The sequence below is a fragment of the Anas platyrhynchos genome, chromosome 30, assembly GCF_047663525.1.
Source record: "Anas platyrhynchos isolate ZD024472 breed Pekin duck chromosome 30, IASCAAS_PekinDuck_T2T, whole genome shotgun sequence".
Lineage (NCBI taxonomy): Eukaryota > Metazoa > Chordata > Aves > Anseriformes > Anatidae > Anas > Anas platyrhynchos.
This window is the reverse complement of record NC_092616.1, coordinates 5,101,749-5,126,622: the sequence shown is the minus strand read 5'-3', so window position 1 is coordinate 5,126,622 and position 24,874 is coordinate 5,101,749. Positions and strand designations below refer to the sequence as shown.

General features: G+C 50.6%; 3 protein-coding genes across 3 annotated transcripts in view; 1 reads left to right on the top strand and 2 right to left on the bottom strand.

The window, feature by feature from the left end:
* The window catches only part of LOC119712973 (uncharacterized), a 672,213-nt gene that overhangs the window by 296,271 nt on the left and 351,068 nt on the right, over window positions 1-24,874 (bottom strand). The window lies entirely within an intron of this gene.
* LOC139999796 (olfactory receptor 14C36-like) lies at window positions 11,026-11,793 on the top strand. Its single transcript, XM_072029420.1, has one exon. It carries the CDS (start codon window positions 11,026-11,028, stop codon window positions 11,791-11,793), a length of 768 nt encoding a protein of 255 aa, XP_071885521.1.
* LOC139999908 (olfactory receptor 14A16-like) lies at window positions 20,913-21,706 on the bottom strand. Its single transcript, XM_072029552.1, has one exon. The coding sequence runs from the start codon at window positions 21,702-21,704 to the stop codon at window positions 20,913-20,915; it is 792 nt and encodes a 263-aa protein (XP_071885653.1). The 5' UTR covers window positions 21,705-21,706.

Here is a 24,874-nt window from a genome sequence, read left to right as displayed (position 1 = left end):
TTCTCTTGCTGCAATAAACATCCAAGGGAAAAAAATGTCATGGGACAGCTCAAACATTGTATTAGAAGTGTTCAATCATTTCAGCTGATTAAAGTGTGCTGATTGAAGTGAAATGATTGAAATGGTTAAAAAAATTGGCCCATCTCAGGTCTTCAGCCCAACTCAGACCTAAAGCCTTAAAATTACAATTTTCTGTCTTGCATGGAGCCCAGTTACCATAAAACACTCCCTGCCCAGGACTGTTCATGCCACTCCTCAGTCTGGCACAGAGCAAATCTGTGACATGTCAAACTCTCTTTCCTGTTGGAGGCCCAGATCATGTAGGCAATGTTATCTGAATTACCAAATGTGGGTATAGGTATAGCAAACTAAGGATCAATGGGGGACAATGTGATTGGTGAGAACTGATAATTGAGCAGGGGACTGCATGTAAAAAAAGGAAGGGATTACAGTGTCTTGAGGAGGAAGAATCCTGTGGAAGAGGAGGGGAGAGGGATGCAAGGGGCCAGCTGCATGTGGATATGGGGCTGGTCAGGGCTGGTCATGTCAGGCCCTGTGCCTGATCACTGTCCTCCCCTCTCATTCAACTCTGTTGCTGGCTATTTGCTGTGTGAGTGTGCTCACTCCTGGGTGTGTCGGGATGAATCATACAATCATGGAACCACATAGCCATGTGTGCATCTGCACCCATGGGTAATTGCTGCTGGGGATGCGTGGAGCACTGGGGACCTTCAGAGCAGATCAGGCTGAGGTGGGGAATGGGATGGGGCCAGGTGTGTTGCTCATGGCTCTGTGTGTGCTGGTGGTAGTGTGGTGGCTGTGAAGGTGCTGCTCCCTGTTGGAGTTGGTCTGAGTGTGATCGGCTGTGTCCATGCCCTGTGTGCACATCTGTGTATTTATGAGAGTGTGTGTTTGTGCATGCAGTTGTGTGTGCCTGTGTGCACAAGAGTGTTGGAAATTGTGAGAGAATTTCTCCAGGGTCCTGATGCTTGACACTGGGCTGCATCTTAGGGCTGAGGGACATTTTTGAGGTCCCAAAAGGCACAGGGAAGTGAACGGGGCATAAGCATGCTATGGATATGCTCCCTTTTCCTGTGGAGCATACAAAGGCATCCAGCCATGGACAGGCCCAAGGAGAGGGCTCATCCTTCCTGCAGTCACCACTGCACTACAGTCCTTGGGGTGGACCCAAGCCGAGGACTTGTTGATGACTCTTGGGCTGAGGTTTAGCACGCAGGTTGGGGGAGACTGTCTCATGGACATGTGTTGGACACAACCTGAGAAACAGCAGCAAATTGATATGGCTGCTGGGCCATGTTTCCATCAGTCAAAGACCTGACACAGGGCACAGGCATTGCTTTTGATGCCATCCAATGAGAAAGATGGTTGCATTAAGGCCTGGAGAATATAGGTCACCAGTTTTTTCCTCCGCCACTTCCTAGGCTTGGCAAAGCACCAGGGAACCATGGACTTGTGGCTCTGCATCATAAGAAGCATAGAACCTTAGAATTATTAAGGTTGGAAAAGACATCCAAGATCTTCTGGTCCAACCATCCCCCTACCACCAATATCACCCACTAAACCATGTCCCTAAGTACTACATCCAACCTTTTCCTCTGCACAGCTTTCAGGCCAGGCTGTCCCAAGCCTGTAGCATTGCATTGGGGTTATTGTGAGCAAAGGGCAGGACCCGGCACTTAGCCGTGGTGAACCTCATCCCACTGACCTCTGCCCATTGATCCAACCTGTCCAGGTCCCCCTGCAGGGCCTTCCTATACTCCAGCAGTTTGACACTTCCCTCCACCTTGGTGTCATCTGCAAACTTACTGAGGGTGCACTCAATTCCCTCATCCAAATCATCAATAAAGATGTTAAAGAGGATGGGCCTCAACACCAAGCCCTGGGGAACACCACTCGTGACTGGTCACCGGTTGGATTTCACTCCGTTCACCACTATTCTCTGGGCCCGGCCACCCAGCCATTTTTTAACCCAGCAAAGCGTGTACCTGTCCAAGCCATGGGCTGCCAGCTTCTCCAGGAGAATACTGTGGGATATCATGGCAAAGGCCTTGCTGAAGCCTAGGTAGACTATGTCAACAGGCTTTCCCTCATCCCCCAGGCAGGTCAGTGGTCATAGGAGATGAGGTTGGTCAGGCAGGACTTGCCTTTCTTGAACCCATACCGACTGGGTCTGATCCCCCGGTGGTCCCGCATATGCTGCATGATTGCATTCAAGATGACCTGTCCCATCACCTTTCCTGGCACCGAGGTCAGGCTGACAGGCCTGTAGTTCCCTGGGTCCTCTTTATGACCTTTCTTAAAGATGGGCATCACGTTAGCAAGTCTCCAGTCATCTGGGACCTCTTTGGAGGACCATGACCACTGATAGATGATGGAAAGTGTCTGATAGGTGACGGAAAGTGACACAAGCTTCTGGAAACCTTGGCAACAACCATGAAAAAACAGCCAAGCCTTCAGACAGTGCACTGCAGAGATCCCATTTTATTTTGCAGATACTATGTAAGAGTCAGCTCTGAGCTTTTGTTGGACACATATTTGTAGAGCCTCAAGAAAAAACAGACAAGTGTCAATCCTCAGCAGAAGTAGGGTAAAAAAGAGATATTACTCTAAGAGCACAATAAATCAAATGATACCAAAGAGAAAAATAACAATATTGACAATGAAAGAAGGACCAGGCCTGATGGGAGGTAACAAGTTAAGTCATTTCTGGAAAAAGAGGGGAAATTTGTCACTATTCAGAAGCATCCATGCCCTCAGCCCTGCTGCGCTGTGCAGAGGAGCTGCTCCTGGGCAGAGCTGTCTCTCTGCAGCGCTGCCCGCTTGCCAGGAGCTCCCCTTGGGCCCAGGAGCCCGACCCAGCTCAGCAGCAGAGGCCCAGCCCAAGGCCTCCCTTGCTCTGCCCCCCACCAGGCTCCCTGCACGTGGCCCTGAGCTCCAGGGCTCACAGCTCCTGGAAGGCAGCACGGTCTCTCCTAGGGAAAACACTTGGAAGTAGACCACACAAAACACTGACTGGCCCTCTCTAAATACTGTGCTGACTTATTCCTGGGAGGAGTGGCTGATACCCCAGAGGCCTGTGCTGCTATTCAGAGGGACCTCGGCAGGCTGGAGAGATGAGGCAGAGGACTGACAGTATGCTGAACATGAGACAGTAGTGTGCCCTTGTGGCCAACAAGGCCAATGGGATACTGGGTGCATTTGGAAGTGTGTTGCCAGCAGGTCAAGGGAGGTGATCCTCCCCCTCTACTCAGCCTGTACTGGTGCTTGGGGTTATTCCTCCCTAGGAAGGAGACACCACCTTTTCTTTGTGATGTCAAATGCATGAGAAGCCTGACAGGGTCAGAAAAGTGGCCATTTAGTTGCAGAAGAAGCAATAGGGATGGATTCTCCTGAAATGCTACTTATTCCTTGACAGAGCGGCACACTGTGACAGCCATGGTGACAGCCTGGCAGCCTTGTGCCTGGGTATTCCTGTGAGATCAGCCAAATGGGATGAAGGATTTGTTCCCTGTCCCTTCTGTTATGAGAGGGGTTTTTCCTCTCAGCAAAGCATATCGCTGTTACCTGGGCTCCTTCTGTGAGTGGCATCTGCCACTGGGGCCCAGAGATGTGCAAAGTCTTGGTTCTCTTGCTTTCCAATACTGTCTGACATTCAGTCAACACAAAGCAACCCAAGGCCTTCACCACATCTGGTCATCATGGAAAAGCACCTCTGGGACTCCCTGAGACTGGCTTCAGTAATTCTGCCATTGCTTATGTCAATCGTGATTGCCTACATTATTACGGACTCTTCTAGAGGTGACTTTGGAGTATGGGAATACTTTATGCAAATACAAAAGAGCTTTGACATGTTAACTTGTGCTCAGTGACTTTGGTCCTAGAGCATTGCAGGTTATTGAATCAAAGCCTGGAAAATCTTAGAGCCACTCACACACTGGCCTATACAGACTTGGTTACTGGAAATAGTCTGCTGAGGGTCTTCAACTTTTGAGATGTCTGCTGGAAAGACAACACAGCAGAGAGGAAACAGTCTAGGAGGTCTCTGCAGTGGGTGGAAGATAACTTCTGACTCAGCTGGTGAGTGAGGCAACCAGGGAAGGTGCCCTGCTGGACCTTTTACTTGTGAACAGAGGATGTGGAGGTTGGAAGGCAAATCTTGGGCATGGCTGAGCAAGGACCTGCTGCTTAAACTGAGGGAAAAATAGGAAAACATACAGGAAGCGGAAGCCTGGGAAGAATACAGGGGTGTCATCTGGAGGTGTAGAGAGGGGATCAGGAAAGCCAAGGCACAGATGGAGCTGAACTTGGCAAGGGACATGAAGAATAACAAGAAGGGGTTCTACAGATACATAGGCAGGAGGAGACAGCCCAAGGAGAGTGTTCCCCCTCTGATAAATGAGATGGGAGAACTAGCTTCTTCAGGCATGGAAAAAGCTGAGGTACTCAATAAGTGCTTTGCCTCAGTCTTCACTCGTGGTCAAGTTTCCTGTGTCTCTCAGGACCCTGAACCTCGAGGAGAGAGTGAGAGGAGCGGATTCTGTCCCACTGTGACAGTGGAACAAGTCCGGGACTGCCTAATGAAACTGGATGCGTACAAGTCCATGGGGCCAGAGGGTATACATCCCAGGGTGCTGAGAGAGATGGCTGATGTTGTTGCTGAGCTGCTCTCCATCATATTCAAAAAATCATGGCTGTCAGGTGACTGGAAAAAGGGAAACATGATTCCCATTTTTAAGGAAGGGAGAAGAGAAGAGCAAGGAACTACAGGCTGGTGATCCTCACCTCTATGCCTGGGATGATCATGGACCAGTCCCTCCTGGAACACATCTTAAGGCACACATGAGATAAAGAAGTGATTCGAGACAGCCAGCATGACTTCACCAAAGGCAGATCTTTCCTAACCAATCTGGTGGCCTTCTATGATGGAGTGATGGCATCGGTGGACAAAGGAAGGACGATGGATATCATCTACCTGGACTTGAGAAAAACCTGGTATCCCTCAGGGGTCAGTCTGGGGGCCAGTGCTCTTCAACATCTTTATCAATTACATAGAAGATGGAATCAAGTGCATCCTCAGCAAGTTTGCAAATGACACCAAGCTGAGTGGTGCAGTTGATACAATAGAGGGAAGGGATGCCATCCAGAGGGACCTGGACAGGCTGGAGAAGTGGGTCCATGAGAACCTAATGAGGTTCAACAAGGTCAAGTGCAAGACATTGCACTTGGCTTGGGCAATCCCACGTATTTATATAGACTGGCCAAAGAAGAACTTGTGAAGGACATGGGGGTCCTGCTGGATGAGAAGCTGCACATGAGCCAGCAGTGCGCGCTTGCAGCCCAGAAGGTCAACTATGTCCTGGGCTGCATTAAAAACGAGTGGCCAGGAGGGAGAGGGCTGTGACTGTCCCACTCTACTCTGCTCTTGTTAGACCCCACCTGGAATACTGCGTACAGGCCTGAGGCCCCCAGCACAAGAAGGATGTGGAGCTCTTGGAACGGGTCCAGAGGAGGGCCACTCAGATGATCAGAGGGCTGGAGCACCTATCCTATGCAGAAAGGCTGAAGGAACTGGGCTTGTTTAGCTTGGAGAAGAGAAGGCTCCACTGAGACCTCATCGTGGCCTTCCAGTACATGAAAGGAGAGTATAAACAGGAGGGGGAAATGCCTGTTCACATGTCTTCGTAGTGATAGGACAAGGTGGAATGGTTTTAAAGTAAGACAAGGGAGGTTTAGACTAGAAATTAGGAGAGCTTTTTTCCCTCAGAGGGTGGTGAGGCACTGGAACATGTTGCCCAGAGAGGTTGTGGATGCCCCATCCCTGGAAGCATTCAAGGCCAAATGGATGCAGCTCTGGGCATCCTGCTCTAGTGTCTCAGAACACTGCAGAGAGCAGAGTTGAAACTAGATGATCTTGAAGGTCCTTTTCAACACAGGACATTCTATGATTCTACGATTCCATGTCTTTCCTCCCAGAGCCAGATCCCAAAGAGGCACCCTTTCCCAGGGACACCTGGGCCTGGATTATCCCCCATAGCAAGGAGGCATGCCTAGAGAAGCCCTAGGGATAAGGGCATCCCTAGCATCAGGACACAGGAGTCCTGGCTGCCACATTGTCCACTGAGCTCAGAGAAACACTCAGGCAGGGCTCTCACAGCAGCCACAAGTCTAGTCTAGCCTTCCCCTAAAGCCCAGAAATTGCAGCTTTGGATAGCTGACAGCTCTTGTGACACATCTTGGAAAGGGGCTCCTGACACCCTCACCTTTGGAGGAGAGCTGCAGGAGCACTTGGAACAGGGAAGTCAGGTCAGAGGCAATGGTCACCCTCCAGCAGCCCTCCATCTCAGTTGCTGCTGGCCCTCAGCTCAGGACAAGGGATGCCCGCCCTGGCTCCTCAACTACAGCTCCTCTGCAAGGTGCCCCTGCTCCTCCGCCCGTCAGCGAGGGTCGCCCAGTGCAAGCTTGCTGCCTGCTGACCCCACTCCTGGCCACAGAAGGACAGCGCTGGGGAGCACCCAAGCAGTGCCCAGCAGGGACCAGGCCTTGCAGGGAAGTGCCGGCACTGCCGCTGCTCCAGAGACGATATCCTGGTGATGCAGTGCACCCCCTGTGACATCAGCATGTGTCATTTGAAGGCCTGTGAGGTCAGCAGCATGGAGATGGCACAGCTCAGGAAAGACATGAGAGATTTCCCTTCTTGTCCTGAGAAACAGCCACTTCCCTTCTGCCCAGTTCTTTTTGGTATCAGGAACAGATCAGGGCATCTCCAAATGGTGGTAAAGGCCATGGAGTAAAGGAAGTTGAGCCTTGGAGAAATCACTACTGCGCCCTTATACCAACATGCTTCTGCTGTTGGGAGCCCTCCCACACTGGTTGGGTTTGAGGCTTGTCCTGGGGCTTGGCTTTTTCAAAAGATGGGAGCAAAGGCACCTGGGATGGAACAGCCCCTCGGTGTGCCTGAACTCCTCACTGCATGTAACTCACTTCTGAAAGAAGGATGGGTTTTACAGAGTGAATTGGAGTACATGCCAGGGCCTCAGCACCATCCCCCAGTCTGCCATGCAGGAGGCAGAGGTGGTACACGAGGGAAGGGCAGAAGTACCCTCAACATGTCATGATGAGAGAGAGGAGTAGGGCAGCGCTGCAGACAAAAAGGGGAGTGGGGAGAATGGTCTAGGATGGATGCCATGCTCCCCTGTAGGCTGCCACAGCCTCCCCACGGTGCACAGCTTTGGGCCTTCAGAGGAGGTGGAGACCACAGAAGGGGCTGAGGTGGGGGGGGCAGCCTGCTCCTTGCATCTGGGCTGCCAGATCTGCCTGCAGGAGACCACTTGTGTCTCTGTGTCCACAGTGGAGGAGGAACCCATCCTGATTTAGGATCTAAACTCTCTCATTTCAGGAGACCTGTGGCATGCTGAAGGCAGGACTACAGCCCCTGACCGTACTGCACACAGATGTACCTGGTCCCGTGTCAGCTGGACCATGTCAAGTGGGCTGCAGGGAAAGACAAGAGTGAGCGAGTGCAGTGCTGGGTATAGGTCTGTCTGTGAAAGCTCATCTCCTTTCATGTGCTGAAAAGCAACTGGATTATGACATAGTGTCAAGAAACAGGTTTTCCTGTTTGCAAGTGCCAGATCCTGGTGAACATCACCTAGGTTGGCCCATCTGGCTGCTGTGCACAGAAGCTGTCTCCAAGAACCCACAGAAAACATGGGGAATGTTTGCACCGAGCACTGTCACTGTCCTGTGACTCTCAGTGATTAAAGGCCCCCAAGGTGACATGGGGTCATTGAACTCAACTTACTCCAATGGCTTCCACAAGACTTTGCCCAATTCTTCAGCCTGCCTTCAGAGATTTACCTCCTGCCATGCTGTCACCTGACTAACGCACATTTTGAACCCACAAGGGTTCCCCCAATCTGCTGCCCAATCCATAGAAGAGATTGACGCATCCAGGCAGCTTCTTTCATGCTGAGGGCAAATCCCTGTTGATCATCCCCAATTGTCTCTTCTGAAGAATCTGCACCCATTCAGCACGACCACACTGTCACCCTGACTGACTCTCATCTGACCTTCATCCACAACGGCTCCCCCACGCTGCTGCCCATCCCATAGAGCAGCTGCTCCTGCAAATGGAGGACAATACTATGTTATTCATCACCCCATCCATATGTCCCTATCCAGCACAATGCCCCAAGCTGAGGGACGTGTCTCCCGACACCTCGTCAGATGTCAAAGTCCCAGACCTGTGACAGCAGATTGCGATCCAGCTGCTCCTGCCTGTGCCCTAGGCTATGGGCATTGGGACACAAGTGGGCTGTGTGTCGTGCTTGTAAACAGGACAAAGGGACAGGACAAAGAAATTGATTCCTTCTGGAAAAGGAGAAATAAGCCTGCTGTCAAGAAGTGTGTGTGCCAGGTGAGGGAGGGAAGCCCAGGGATGCCTTCAGGCTGTTTCCCAGCAGGTTCCCCTGAAGCCCCAGGGCCATGTGCTGGGAGCCTGGTGGGGGGCAGAGCAAGGGAGGCCTTGGGCTGGGCCTCTGCTGCTGAGCTGGGCCGGGCTCCTGGGCCCAAGGGGAGCTCCTGGCAAGCGGGCAGCGCTGCAGAGAGACAGCTCTGCCCAGGAGCAGCTCCTCTGCACAGCGCAGCAGGCCTGGGGGCACTGCCTGCAGAGACACAGTGCTTAAAGGCAGGCAGAAGTGGCAGCATACCCAGAGCTCCCTGCGGGAGAAGACTTCCCAGCCCTGCACCCGGTAAGTGTCTGGCTGGAGGGCAATGCAGCCGCAGTTCGTGGAGGCAGGAGAAGCCGGGGGTGCAGGCAGGGGTGTCCAGGGCTGTGGTGCAGGGCAGGGTCCCTGCTGTGCCCCAGGGGCTGTGTGCCGGGGCAGGGCCTCTGCCGCCTGCCAGGCTCAGCGCTCAGCCTGCCCGGGGAGCTGCCCAGGGCGCTGCGGGGAGAAGCTGCGGGTGGAAGGAGCCCCCCCGGCAGGGCAGGGTCCTACTGCTGGTGGAAGGCTGCTCCCTTCAGCATGCTGTTCACAGATCCACAGCACACCAAGGGAATTTCAAAGGGAACTTCACTCTCATCTTTCCTTATTCTCTGCTTTCAGTTTTTTCTTCTTTTAGCTCACTGGGAATAGAAATAGAAGCTGTTATTTCCAAGAAGAGACTGAGACTTACTCGGCATGAGAAGGAAGTTTACAAGGACCCCCAGCAAGTCCCTTTCCTGCCCCTCAACCCATAGAAAGCTCTAACACCCCTTGCACAGTGTCATCAGTGTCTGTGTGACCTGGGCTCTAGGACGTGCCCCCAGCGAGCTGCCCCTGGGCAGAGCCCTGCTGCCAGGAGGTGTCTGCAGGGCAGAGCTGAGCACCCAGTGGGTGGGATGGGGGCTGTGAGCTGCAGGCAGGAGGTGTGGGGACAGAGACCCAGCTGCAGGCAGGGATAGCTGCAGGCAGCAGAGCTATGGGCAGGGAGTGAGAGGGAGCTGCTCCCAGAAAGTCAGTGACAGAGCGATTTGGGCACCTCCGTGCACCTCCCGCAATGCTGATGCCTTCCACAGTACAACCCTTGGTGTCTTCCCCTTCCCCAGCATAGACCACTAGAGATATTTGCATGGGAATTTGCATGGGAGAAGCTGCGGGTGGAAGGAGCTCCCCCAGCAGGGAAGGGTCCTGCTGCTGGTGGGAGGCTGCTGCCTGGGGCAGCCTGCTCACAGCTCCACAGTGCAAGCAGGATGTATTCAAGGGGATTTTAAAAGAGCAGGGATAAAGTTGAGAATTCCTCGTTCACTCATACTCTCTCCTTACATTTTTCTCTTTGCCTCAGTGAGAATAAAAATAAAGTCTGCTATTTCAGGATAGAGGCTTTTACATCTAAGCCTTACAAAGGCCACAGGAAGTCCTTTTCCTGCCCCTCAGCCCATAGAATGCTCCACCACCTCACATGCCGTGTGCAGTGTCAGCAGGGTTGGTGTGAGCGGGGCTCTAGGACGTGCCCCCAGCGAGCTGCCCCTGGGCAGAGCCCTGTTGCCAGGAGGTGTCTGCAGGGCAGAGCTGAGCACCCAGCTCTGATGGGGTGGTGGCTGTGAGCTGCAGGCAGGAGGCGTGGGGACAGAGACCCAGCTGCAGGCAGGGACAGCTGCAGGCAGCAGAGGCATGGGCAGGGAATGGCAGGACCGTGCCAACAGAGTCTTATGGCACCTCCCTGTTTACAGTCAAGCTCACAGGATTCAGGACATGACTCTTAATCTCATCAAGAGGAAATGCAGTAGAGCAGACTCTTGTCAGTTCCTGTTGGGCCCTGGCCTTGCCTCCCCTGGCTATTATATAGCCCTGTGTTATTTCACTCTGTTCCTGCACCTGCTGCTGCTGTTCTTGTTTTATGGGTCCCTGCAGATCTGGCTTTCAGATGCAGATGAAGCACTGACCCTATGGGTCCCACCCCCCAGACCTGTCTGTAGAAGGAAAATGCCCAGTCCCCCTTCTTACGTATGGCAATGGAGACTATGGGAAAAGAAAAAGCTGAACCTCCTTCCAGGGAATTCCTCTAGTCCAGAGGACTGGATTCCATTCATTGGGCTGCTAAATGTGGGCAACTGGACTGAGCCTGTGAGGAATCTGGCTGAGACCAGGACATATGGACAGACTGTCCTTACTGCACTAAGGGTAGTCATTTTGCTAGCTGGGACTCACAAGATCTTACCTGGAATACAAACGCCAGGGTTTTCTACTGTTCCTGAGTGTGACACAGGCAACTGGAACAAACTACACCATGCACTCTATTCTGCAGTCAAGGGTTTTGAGAGTGGTATTGCTGGGAAGTCCACATACATCAAAGAGAGATTTATTCAGACATCACTCCTGGTTTGTTTTCACATTGAGCTGCAGGACAGGCCTGATTTCTGCAGAGCCCACAGCAGAGTCCCCTGCTCTCATCTACCTGGCTGCCCTCCTGGGCAACGGCCTCATCCTCACTGCCGTAGCCTGCGACCACCGCCTCCACACCCCCATGTACTTCTTCCTCCTCAACCTCGCTCTCCTCGACCTGGGCTGCATCTCCACCACTGTCCCCAAAGCCATGGCCAATTCTCTCTGGGATGCTAGGGCCATTTCCTACACAGGATGTGCTGCACAGGTCTTTTTCTTCTTCTTTTTGTTTTCAGTAGAATATTGTCTTCTCACCATCATGTCCTATGACCGCTACGTTGCCATCTGTAAGCCACTGCACTACGGGACCCTCCTGGGCAGCAGAGCTTGTGCCCAGATGGCAGCAGCTGCCTGGGGCAGTGGGGTTCTTTATGCTCTGCTCCACACTGCCAATACATTTTCACTGCCATTCTGCAGAGGCCGTGTTATTGACCAATTTTTCTGTGAAGTTCCCCAGATCCTAAAGCTCTCTTGCTCTGATTCCCATCTCAGCGAAATTAGGCTTCTCACATTTAGTGTTTTTGTGTTTTTGGGGTGTTTTGTTTACATTGTGCTGTCCTACGTGCAGATCTTCAGGGCCGTGCTGAGGATGCCCTCTGAGCGGGGCCGGCACAAAGCTTTTTCCACGTGCCTCCCTCACCTGTTCGTGGTCTCCCTGTTTATCAGCACTGGCATTTTTTCCTACCTGAAGCCCACCTCTATCTCCTCCCCATCCCTGAACCTGGCAGTGGCAGTTCTATACTCGGTGCTGCCTCAAGTATTGAACCCCCTCATCTACAGCATGAGGAACCAGGAGCTCAAGGAAGCCATTAGGAAAGTGATGTCACAGATGTTTTCCAGGATGTGCTGAGGAATTTGATTGGACCTTTCAGCAGATATAGGCTTCTTTTCTTTATCTTGATCAGCACACTACAATCATCTGAAATGATGGAACACTTCTAATGTAATGCTTACTTTCTCTCTCTCTCTTTTTTTTTTTTCTTTTTTTTTTCTTTTTTTTCCCCATGACATTAGAATATTATTTTTTTAAGGATGTGTATTGCAGGAGTAGAAAAAGTACTCATCTTCTCCCATACTTTCATTGCCAGGAGTCTGTCTCTTATGGACTTCACTTAATCTCCACAGTCCTTCAGGTATTTCCACCTGGCCTGAACTTTTGGGTAAACCTGTGCGGTGTCAAGAGTTGGACTTGATGAACCTTAAGGGTCCCTTCCAACTCAGGATATTCTATGATTCTATAACAGACCATATTGGATGCCACCTTTCCAGCAGACTATCTGGACACGCGCACTCTCCATTCTTCTCCAGATTCCCCTGCCCTTACTCTTTGATCATACAAATACATCTCACCTACCCAGTTGGTTTTTGGATCCTGAGGGAGCTTCAAGCTTGCCTGAATTCGTTTTCTATCTCATCATACTCACAGCCAACTCGGTAATTGTGTTTCTATACATCATTTCCTATCTCAAACATTCCCACATGAGAAGTCCCATATGGCTGCTGAGAGAAGTGCTGGGCACGAGGAGGGGAGGAGCAAGGTTATCCATACAGTCTAGGACTTCAAGGGACTGCTTTTCCTACACATACAGAGCTCCTTAGGAGAAACTTTGGACCAATGTCAACTAGAGAATGATGCTATCACTTCTTCTCAAAACTCTGAACTAATGAAAAATACTCTTAAATAAAGAAACTGCTTTCTGTAAAGTTGTCACTGAAACTTCCTCTTTACCAGCAGCTTTGATACCTCACTAATGAACAGGACAAGCCTAGAAGACTGGATGAAAATGGCTGAATTGTAATGATCCCCATGGTGCATTTGGTGCTGAGTCCATGAACCTCAGGTAGTGAGAGAATGATGTAACTGCAAGAGAAGTTAGTCAGAAGGAGACTTTGAAGTGTCCTGGAGTTTAATGGTCTCCAGTGAGGGTCATTACTGCCAAAGACTCCCCATGGACTTGTTACAGCAGACAATTAGAGGCCACGATTACAGATAGTCCAAGGCACTGTGCAGGAGACTCTGATACTGAGGAAAGATGAGGTCCTGTCCCTCACCCATGGCTCAGGGCTCTTTGTGGGGCAGTGGGATGTGGGGTGTGTGATGCTGTGTGAAGGACAACGCTATGACACCTGCTGGCCTCCCCACTGGGTTGCAAGGAGGCAACAAGGCCCCGTTGTCATGAGCACAGCATCTGTCCTCGTGAGCCTCAGTAGCCGAGACAACTGCCATAGCCAGGGGGACAAAGACCTTAGTGCTGTTGGGGCCTTGCAGCCTTGTCAGTGCTCTTGGTATTCTCCAACGCAGGCTGTCCTGCACTGTCCTATCCCTGCCCCCAAATCACCCTTCAAGCAGGTGTCCTAACCCATCAGCCTTCTGGTACACTGTGAGCTGATCAGACAGATGAAACCTTACCAGCATCTTCCAATCCACATACCTGCTGCTGGCCTTCCAGCTTCTCAGGGAGATGTGACCAAGCTGTGTGCCTGTTGCTGTCCCACCGTATAATCGGGCAGAAGGGACTTGAAAACCCACACCCAAGGCCTCTTCCTGCATGGGGTCTATCAGGCTCTGTTGTAGTTAGATTCCAGGGGCTGAAGCTGATTGGTTCAGTTTAGCAAAGAGCAAAGGGGACAAAGACCTTAGTTCAGTTGGGGCCTTCCAGCCTTGCCAGTGATCTTGGTCTTCTCCACATGCCTGCTGGTGGCCTTCTAGCTTCTCAGGTAGATGTGACCAAGTTGTGTGCCAGCTGCTGTCCTACCACGTACTCAGGCAGAAGGAAAACCCCCATGAAAACCCACAGCCAAGGCCTCTTCCTGCATGGGGCCTGTCAGGCTCTCAGACAGAGCGCATCTCACAATCAGTGTGCCAAGCAGGTGCCTTATCAGGGATGCTGGCAGGTGTGAGCTGAAAAGCACAGATGTTAGCCAGGAGGCAAGGGCTGACACAGCAGCTGCTTTAGGAAGAGGTTACCTCATAGGCCCTGTCCCCAGCCATGTTACTGCTGCTGGCCTGTCAGCTCCAGAGTCAGAGGTGACCAGACGGTTCCAATGGATTTGAAGTTTCTGAGGCACAACAGACCTCCTTATAACATACCCACCCAACACTCTCCTTGTGGGCCAGCACCTGATGAGATAAAAAAGTAAGCCTCTTACATGAAATGTGTCAAGTAACTTTTCTGCCACTGCTAGAAACATTCTTCCTAGGATCTACTGCGTTCAGAGTGGCACATGATGTACCTCTACCCTGCCTTTCTCTTTTTCTTTCTCTTTGTGTTATGTCTTCAGAGAGTTCTCCAAAGGAACAAATCTTTGAATTGCAAAATATCTGATATTAGAGGAGACCCCTGAATGACATCTTCTTGGACTGTCCTGGTCAAAGCAAACTAAATAGACAAGGTTTCTCAAGGGCTCCTCTGGGCTTGGCACAAATCAGAAAGGATCTGAAAGCATGCTCCATCCTGTAATTCCGAGATTTAATAACAACATTCAACAGTGTTGGCACAACTGCTCATCACTGAGGGATGCTGCTAGGAATTGCTTGACAGGGAAACTTTGCACAACGGATGGCACTTAGGCCTGATTGTCCAGCCAAATTCCCACCCACAGTCTCATCCATTAGTTACATCCACATAGCACCATTCTCACTACAACAAGTATCTGGGAGGCAATGTCAACCTTGCTAAAGTACAGGTAGACAGTGTCACTTGCTTTCTCCTCCCCTATGGGTCCAGCAATCCTGTTTTTGTCCTTCAAGTGCCTGGAGGTGGCTGTGGAAAAGCTTGCCCCATCACCTTCCCAGGGACTGAGGTGAGGCTCACCAGCCTTAATTCTTCCCACCCTCTTTTCTCTTCTTCTGGAAGACAGGTTTGACGTCCTTCTAAGTCTCCAGAAAGTTCTCTGATCCCTCTGGCACATTTGCTGACATAGTCCAGGAAGGCAGGGGAAGGTGATGCAGGAGACAGGCAAGAACACACAAGTCTTTGCCTTGCACACCCAAAGGCAGGCCATTGCAGTGGTTGTGGTGTCCCGCTGGCTCCTGCTGCCTCCCCCAGATGCTGGGAGGCACCCCAGCCCTGCAGTGCATTGCCCTGCTCTGCACTCATCTGAGATACTGTATGGCATGAGGGAGGAATGGACACAGGCTGAAGGCATTTGTGCTCACTCAGGTTTGCCTCAGTACATGAACAAAATGTACACACTGAAGCCTCATCTATACAGGGCACACATACGGACTTCTGACTTAGCCATTCAGTGTCCTTCTGGGGGGGAACAAACTACCTCTCTGAGCTGGGTTCCGAGCCTAAAAAGTCACCCAAGATGTAACCAGGACAATATCCACCTCTTATTCTCTACTGTATATACAGTGACAGGTCCCAGACTTTCCAATAAGTCTTCATTAATCAACACCCTGCAATTAAAACACAAATATAATTCCCTTAGTCTATGGGCCTACTTAATGAAATGTCCATAAAATATTCAGTGATTCCATTTAGTCCACGAGTTGGGTTCTATCTGTTGTTGTGACCCCAAAGGACAGGAGAAGACGTATGTTACATGGAGTGAGAGGGCACCAATGCCAGCTCAGGTTAAGTCACTGCTGCACTTGCACTGCTCCTTGTGAGGCTCCTCTGCTATTGGTTCGAGTGGTACCTCCTACAGAACATGGCTGTGTGGTGCTTATCTGCCTGCTGGGTTAAACTACATCACAGACCAGGCTGCAGAATCTGACATTGCAACGAGCTCCTCCCCTCACCCCTGCTCCAGCCTGGGCTCATCCACCGGCCACAGCCCTTTAGAGGTGTACCTGTTCCAACACAGCCTTATTCAGGAGCCACAGTCCCTTCAGAGCTTTACCTACCGTGCCATGGAATTGCCAGTGGCCACGGATGCTTGCAGGTGTGCCTTCAGAGGTGTGCACTTATCCATGGGCCAAAATCACTTCACAGGCCTACCTGATCTAGTGTGGCCTTTTCCATTCCAGAAGCATGACTTGGAGTTCTGGCCTGCAATGTAGAGATTCAATACAAAACCAATTCAAGCAAATGTGGGTCTGGGACATACATGTATTGGCTGATAGAGGACCATTAGGATCAGGCATTGGAAGAAGCCTGATGTGTTGTGAGGAAACCATGGGTATTGGTAAATCCTCAGAAAAATAAAGGGTTCTATTTCAAGATAAAGCCAGAAAGGATGGAGAGAAATTAGGACAGCTTTGGCAATCATGGGGTCAGAGTGAGCTGGGAAAGTGAGTGTGTGGTAATAGTATGCAGGGATGAAAGCACAGGTAGAGGAAAAGTTGGGACAGGCTGTGGAGGGGGATGGCAGAGGACCATTGTGGGGCTGGTGCCCCCAGTGGAACTGATGTCCTTAGGGCTACAGCTGCAGCCTCTTCCACTGAGGCTTACCAGCGGACACTGGTCCCTTACTGCCCCAGGGCCTTGTTACCTCCTCAACCCCACAGAGCCTGGCAAGTGTCCTACCAGTGTCCTACACTCGGAATTACACACCCCCACATCACACTGCCCTTGCCAGAGCCCCGAGCAGCCCAGGAAGTTCACGATCCCCCTTCCCAGGGGATGCGCTCAGGCCTTGGCCATCCCCCTTGGTGAAACACATCAAGGGCTTTCAGAGTAACTTCTCCATTTGATTTTCCACCTGTAACCAGTGCTTCTGATTTCCTCCTCCCCCATCTCCCATGGACAGGCACCTTGTCTGGTTATTTCCCTCGTGGTCTCTTCTGAGATGGCCCTCATCGGGGTTGGCCAACACCCTCAAACATTTGGGGGCTTGCTTCTGTCCTTTACTTCTTCAGAGACTTGCTTCAGGATCTGCAGTTCAGGAACTTGGCAGCAGAGGGCGAATCAACATGCAAAACTCCCTCACAAGCCAAGGCTTTGGGCATAATTCTCCCGAAGTCCTCAATTCCTATGGGGTTCATTAGGGAGATGCCAGGAATCTCCTTAAAGGGACTGACTTCAATAATAATAATAATAATAATAATAATAATAATAATAATAATAATAATAATAATAATAATAATAATAATAATAATAACAACAACACTTATAGGAAAGAATCTAAGAATCCCTTCTTTCTGCTGTGTGTTATTTTTTTAGTTGTCTACCTACAGATAAAATGATACCAGCAACCTCAAACTGATATTAATTCTGAATGTCTTCTAAGGGACTTTGAACATGTTTTTTTAAAGACAGAAGGTCCTGTGTATCTCCTAGTCCCAAATGGGTGCTTCAGCTGTTCCACGACATCCTTGAGGCAGCAGCAACATCTTTGTGGGCAACTGAATCATGTTCTGAAGGACATTGTAGGCCAAATTGAATGTATGTGGAAAATTCCTTAATTTAATGTAATAAATTTGTAAGAAGACTTCAGCTTCAGAACTTTTTATGATTGTCCACAAATTCTCACCTTTTTTTTTTTTAAAAAAATAGGTCATGTACATGTACCAGCAAGATGATAACATCCCCCTATATGTAAAGAAAAAAAAAGGCAACTCTTTCCAAAAATATATTTCTTCCCAGCACTTGGAAGGGAGATTATGTTCCCAGGACATGCACATATTGGCACATTTCACCTTTACATCTCAGGTCTAAGCAGAGCAGAGAGCAAGGTTAGAGAAGTTGGATACACCCTGCTTTTATCTCTTTGCTGTCAAGCAATGGCCAGTCCTGTGCTAGGAATTCCCTCACACATGCTTCCTGTTTATGAGCCAGCCAAATCTTTATGGCACAAGTGGCAGACTCCAACCAATACCCAAAAGGCCAGAGCACAGACTTATCAGTGAATCATAGAATCATTTATCCAGTCCTACCTTTAACCTAGCACTGCCCAGTCCACCATTAAAACATGTCATGAAGCCCTACATCTTCATGTTTTTTAAAGACCTCCAAGGACGATGACTCAACTACTTCCCTTGGCAGACTGTTCCAATACTTCACAACTCTTTCAGAGAAGAAATTGTCCCTAATATCCAATCTAAACCTCCTCTGGTAGAACTTAGGTCTTATCACTTTTGTCTTATCACTTGATGCTTGGGAAAACAGACCCACCCCAACTTCACTATAGCCCCATTTACAGTGATTGTAAAGTATGATAAGGTCTCCCCTGAACCTCCTTTTTAAGCCCAGAGCAGAGCCGAGGAAGGCAAATATGACCCCTGTCTTCAAGGAAGGCAAGAAGGAGGACATGGGAAACTAGAGGCCAGACAGCCCCTCCTCAGTTCCTGGGAAGGTGATGGCGCAGCTAATCCTGGAAAACATTTCCAAGCACATGGAGGACAACAAAGTGATCAGGAGTGGTCAACATGGATTCACCAAGGGTTTCTTATGACTTACCAACTTGATAGCCTTCTCCAATGAAAAGACTGCCTTGGTAAGTGAGGGGAGAGAAGAGGATATTGTCTGCCTTGTCTTCAGAAAGGCTCTTGAGATGTCTCTCATAAGATCCTGATAGAGAAGCTGATGACGTCTGAGTAGAATGAGGAGGCAGTGAGGTGAACTGAAAAGTGCCTGGACAGCTGGGCTCACAGCCCTGGGGCACACAGTCTAGGTGGAGGTCAGTCACAAGCAGAGCAATGTGGAGTCGATATTGCATCCTTCCAGACCTCAACCATTTTGTAATTTTGTGATTCTGTGATATCCTTTCTGGCAAATCAGAATTGCTGGGCATCTCCCTGAAGTGCCAGGGCACTGATGTGTACAGTGTGTAGAAGAGAAGGAGTAACCAGAGTTCTGTGTGTGGTTACAGAGGTCTCATTTTGGATAGCAGAGATGGTGTGACAGCCCACAACAGGAGTGCAGACAGGAGTGGACAGGCTTGTAAGGCACGGAGGGGGAGCAGACATTTCTATAGGAGAGCAGCAGCAATGCAAGGAGCTCTGCCCTGGTGTTGTTGATGAGAGTTCATGGCTTTGAATGAGCAGGCACACCAACATGGGTGACCTTGTAGTTGCTGTCACCTGGAGACCTCCTGTAAGGAAGAAGCAGCAGCTATGGCCTTCCTCGGAAAACTGGAAAATGCCTCATGTTTGCAGGTGCCATTCCTCACAAGGGAAGTTGAAACAACCAGATTTCTGCTAGAATACCAGCACAGCAGGGAACAAGCCATGTAACGGGTTTCTCTAGGTCATCAATGTTAAATTTATGAGCAGTGTTATTCTTAGGCCAGCCAAAGGCCTCCTGGAGTTGAATCTGGCAAGGGACATGAAGAACAACAAGAAAGACTTCTACAGGAAATGAATCAGTACATCAGCAGTGAAAGGAAGGCTAGGGAAAAGGCAGACCCACTGCTAAATGAAGGGAGGGCCCTGGTGGCAAAGTCCATAGGGAGAGCTGAGGCACTGCTCACTGCCCTCTTTGCTGCACTCTTTCCAACCTTGCCTTCTGGAATGGCAAGTCCGTGAGATCCGTGAGAGGGGTCTTATCCATATTAGATAAAGACAAGGCAGCCCAAGTCTTTTCTCTGGCACCCAGTGAGACAGTGGGCACCAAATGAAACATTGGTAATACCATGTGAACACAGGAAAGCACTTCTGTACTGTGACTTTGGTTGATGAGTGGCACGGGTTGCTCAGAGAAACTGTGGAAGCTACATCCCTGGGGGCAGTCAGAACCCATTTGGACATGGAGTTGGACAACCTGCTCAGGCTGATCCTGCTTGGGGTTGGCCTAGGAAACCTCCAGAGCTCCCTTCCAACCTCAAATGTTCTGTAGTTATGTGATACCTGGCAGTATTTCTGAGAACTTTTCTGTGGTACCTTAAATCAGTCTGAGTCCTCGTGTCCATGGAACAGAGCTTGCTTTTAGGATGACTTCACTCACTAGGTAACCCTGATGAGCAGAGGTTACAAAAGCAGGCAATGTCTCAACCCACAGCAGTGTCCCCAGCCACTGGGTCCACTGTGTAGCACCTTCTTCCTTGAGGATTATGAGTTGGAAGGAACCTTTTGAGGTCTTGGCCTGCCCTCAGATGGAGTAACTTGACGGTTAGATCACATTGGACTGTGCTTGGTTCAGCTCTCATGTTCAGAGGTGATTTTTTTCCTTAACATCATTTGAAATTTAAAATTTCCAGTCGTGAGCAGAGAAGCGCTCCAGAAGCTCCTTTCCACACCCAGGAAGGGAATAATGCACCCAGCAGTGCTCCTGAGAGAGGTCGGGACACAGGACAGGAGGCACTGTGAGCTGCAGTTCCAGGCACTGATGCTGAGCCCTGGCTTTGGGGTCTCCTAGCAGGTGCTGCCAGTGCCTGCAGCCTCCAGAGTCCCCCAGCCCTGTGGGCGGCACTGGGTCTGGTCCTGACCTTTGGGAGCTGCTCTGGCTGCAGAGGGGCTGCCAGGAGCACTGGGGCTGGTGCTGCCCACCCTCACATCCTGCCCCAGGTGTCCCTTGGTCCCTGCAGCCAAAACTGTGACTGAGGGGAGAGGCCGGCCTGGCTGGGGCCTGGCAGTAGTTTTGGGGTGGTGGCCTTGTGGGAACTTGCCGCAGTGCTGTGGCTCCTGTCCAGAGGCCTGACTCTGGGCTGGCCCAGCAGCACTGCCCCACACACAGCCACAGATTCCAACAGGAGGAAGGAGCCAGACATCTCCAAGGCCAGCTCCCACTTGGGATTTTGTACTTTCCCTTTGGCTGATGCCACCAATACTGAGCTTTAAACAGAAAGCTCAGCCATCAAGAAGTGAAAAAGTCCCATTTAATTCATATACAGTTATTACTTTGCTACAAGAAAGTCCACATTGATACACACTTTTAAACAGGCTTGGACGGGCTTCATCTGACACAATGCATGTTCATTCCTTAATATCAGTGGTAGGAGTGAAAGGATTTGGGGAGGGGGGGGGGGGGAGGGGGGCTGAAAAGCAGAAGCACCAACAGTTAAAAATAATGAAATATGAAAACAAGACAAAATATAATAATGGAAAAGAAGGCAACACAAGGTTTGAATGGATACAGAGGGTCACCTGTGGAGAGATATGGGACATTTATGATTCCTGAAAAATGTCCATAAAAGCACTTTCAAAATAGAATCCTTTAGTGCTTGCATCCTCAGGCTGTAGATGAGGGGGTTCAGTGCTGGGGGAACCACAGAGTAAAGAACTGCCACAACCAGATCCAGGGCTGGAGAAAAGATAGAAGGGGGCTTCAGGTACGCAAACACACCAGTGGTGATTAACAAAGAGACCACGACCAAATGAGGGACACATGTGGAAAAGGCTTTGTGCCGTCCCTGCTCAGAGGGCATCTTCTGCACAGTCCTGAAGATCTGAACATAGGAGAGAACAATGAAAACAAAACAACCCAAGAACAGAAAACTACTAAATGTGAGAAGTCCAAGATCCCTATGGTAGGAATGTGAGCAGGAGAGCTTGAGGATCTGGGGGATTTCACAGAAGAACTGGTCCACAGCATTTTCTCCGCAGAGGGGCAGTGAAAATGTATTGGCAGTGTACAGTACAGCATTGAGAAAGCCACTGCCCCAGGCAGCTGCTGCCATCTGGGCACAAGCTCTCCTGTCCAGGAGGGTCCCGTAGTGCAGGGGCTTGCAGATGGCAACGTAGCGGTCATAGGCCATGATGGTAAGAAGGGAACAGTCCGATGACATCAAAAAGAAAAACAGAAATTCCTGTGCAACACATCCTGCATAGGAAATGGTCCTGGTGTCCCAGAGGGAATTGGCCATGGCTTTGGGGACAGTGGTGGAGATGCAGCCCAGGTCGAGAAGGGCAAGGTTGAGGAGAAAGAAGTACATGGGAGTGTGGAGGCGGTGGTCGCAGGCTATGGCTGTAAGGACGAGGCTGTTGCCCAGGATGGCAGCCAAGTAGATGCCCAGGAAGAGCACGAAGTGCAGGAGCTGCAGCTCTCGTGTGTCTGCAAATGGCAGGAGGAGGAACTCGGTGATGGAGCTGCTGTTGGACATGTGCTGCCTGTTGGGTATGGAGATCTGTACAGGTAGTAAAAGACAACGACATGTTAGGACAGGTTTCTCTGAGTGAAGCCTATGCCATTCCTTTTAGACCTCCCCTGCCATACTCAAATGCTTTTTGCTGCTCTGCTGGAATCTTTGGTTTAGCTCCATGACATGAGCTTCCTTTTTAAGGTTCAGTCTCCAATGAGGAACAGGGCGCTCTAGTTCTGCTCTCGCAAGGGAATCAGTCCTGACCAGTGCAGGGAGTACAAAGGAACATGGCAGGAGGGCAAGATTTTACTGTCAGATTTTGTCATATGAAATCCCTTCTTACACAAAAAGGAATAGAATCACAGAATGGCTCGGGTTGGAAGACCTTACAGATAATCTAGTTCCAGATGCCTTGCCGTGGGCAGGGATGCTACCCACTAGATCACGATGCCCAGGACCTCATCCAGCCTGGTCCTGAACACCTCTAGGAACAGGACATTCACAGCCTATCTGGGCAATATGTTTCAGTACCTCGCCTCCCTCTGAGTGAAAAATTTCCTCCGAATCTCTAATATAAATCTCCCCTCTTTTAGTTTAAAGCCATTCCCCTGAACCTGTCATTATCTGATTGATCAAAAAGTAGATCTCCATCTTTTTTTATAAGACCCCTTTAAGTACGGAAAAGCTGCAGCGAGGTCACCCTGCTCAGCCCCAGCTCTCTCAGCCGTTCTTCGAAGGAGAGGTATGCTGATCATCTTCATGTCAGCATGTTAACATTTGCATTCCGGTACTACATAATGTAGTTGGCAGAAAGGAGTTTTAGGGACAATTTTTAATACACATTCTCTTCCCACTCTTCATGCCCAAACAGTGTTCTCTGAAGTCAGAAATCCTGAGCATTTCTGCTGCACTCACAGTGAATGGCTGTGAGACCTGAGAGGCAAAGGGATTCCCTGTGGCTCAGAGCAGAGCAAGGGAGCTGGCTGGACTTGTCCCCAGCTGCCTGAGCTTTTGTAGATGGAGGGCAATCACATTTATGTTACCCTGAAAAGAAGCCAAATGCTGCTGAGACCAGATGAATCCACGGCCAATCTGTCAATGCCCAGCCTTTCTCAAGGTACCTGAACCACCAGCACCACACCTCTGGTCAAGGACACCAATCATTCATTTCACCAACCCAACAGGTGCATGTAGCATCTCTCTGCTTCTTCCCCGGGTTTCACATAACACAGAGATGCTATGGAAAAGATTTGCAGCCTGCAGGACAGCTCACAGATTGAAAGGAAACCCAAGGAGATATCCAAATGACCTGGTGATGGTCTTTCATGAAGGGAAAGTCAAGTCTCTCCTCAGCCTCACAGATTGCATTGCCCACAACCCCCAGGCAGCTGACCCCCTCTGCAGTTGCAGCACAGGTGGAAATGGGCAAGTGGCTGGAGAGATGAACCTCTGCTCTGCTGGAGCTCTGGCTGCAGAAGATATGCTCCATGTCTTGGACTCATGGCCGTGAGGGCAGAGCCTTTTCTGGGTGGGAGAGGAGGCAAGGGGGCATGCTCAGAGGAAGGGGTCTGCACTGAGTGGAAAAAAAATACGGAGTATTCTGATTAATTCTCCCTCTGACAAGACTTCTTATTTAACTTCCCCTCATTCCCTGATCATATCCCTGATACCTGAAGGTTTTCTTTCTGGGAGCTGTTTCCCTGTCTTGTTCCTGTTTCTGCTCACAGCCTCATCCAAATCTGTGCACAGTAATCTTTGCCCTTCAGAAACTTACCAATATGCAAGAGACTGCTTAGCTGCTTGTGCATCTTTGCAGGTGGAAAAGGACCTGTCAGAAAGCCCAGATGGGGTCAGCAAAGTTGATGCTGTTTCTTTCAATATGAAGAGGAGAGAGTGAAGATACATTTGGGGCAGCTCACAAACATACTGATCATCAAAGTTCCAGTTCAGGAGTCTCAGCAATCTGCTCATATTTACAGCTCCTCTTCGATTTCTTCCTGCTTCCCTTCCCTTCCAGTAGAGTAGGTAACTGAAAAGAGGGCAGAAAATCCCTATTTTGACCTTGCTTGCTTAGAAAATTTGTTTGGGAAATGCCCTTGATGTACAACGAAGCTGTGAGCTGCCTGCCCCAGGCAGCAGCCTCCCAGCAGCAGCAGGACCCTGCCCTGCCGGGGGGGCTCCTTCCACCCGCAGCTTCTCCCCGCAGCGCCCTGGGCAGCTCCCCGGGCAGGCTGAGTGCTGAGCCTGGCAGGCGGCAGAGGCCCTGACCCGGCACACAGCCCCTGGGGCACAGCAGGGACCCTGCTCTGCACCACAGCCCTGGACACCCCTGCCTGCACCCCCGGCTTCTCCTGCCTCCAGGAACTGCGGCTGCATTGCCCTCCAGCCAGAGACTTACCGGGTGCAGGGCTGGGAAGTCTTCTCCCCCGGTGAGCTCTGGGCATGCTGCCACTTCTGCCTGCCTTTAAGCACTGTGTCTCTGCAGGCAGTGCCCCCAGCCCTGCTGCGCTGTGCAGAGGAGCTGCTCCTGGGCAGAGCTGTCTCTCTGCAGCGCTGCCCGCTTGCCAGGAGCTCCCCTTGGGCCCAGGAGCCCGGCCCAGCTCAGCAGCACAGGCCCAGCCCAAGGCCTCCCTTGCTCTGCCCCCCACCAGGCTCCCAGCACATGGCCCTGGGGCTGCAGGGAAACCTGCTGGGAAACATCCTGAAAGGATCCCTGGGCTTCCCTCCCTCCCCTGGGCACACGCACTTCTTGACAGCAGAATCACCTCTCCTAAAATAAAAATAAAGTTAATAAAATCTGTATAAGATTCACCTTCCTTTGTCCTGTCCATGGAATTGGCAGAATGCTGGGGAAGCCCTTATGGGTGAAAGTCAGAGGAGAGACAGTCAGGGGCACAGTGTGATCATGCTGAATGGGTGCAGATTCTTCAGAAGAGACAAGCGAGGATGATCAATGAGAGGTTGCTCTCCACATGAAGAATCTGTCTGGATGCATGGATCTCTTCTATGGACTGGGCAGCAGA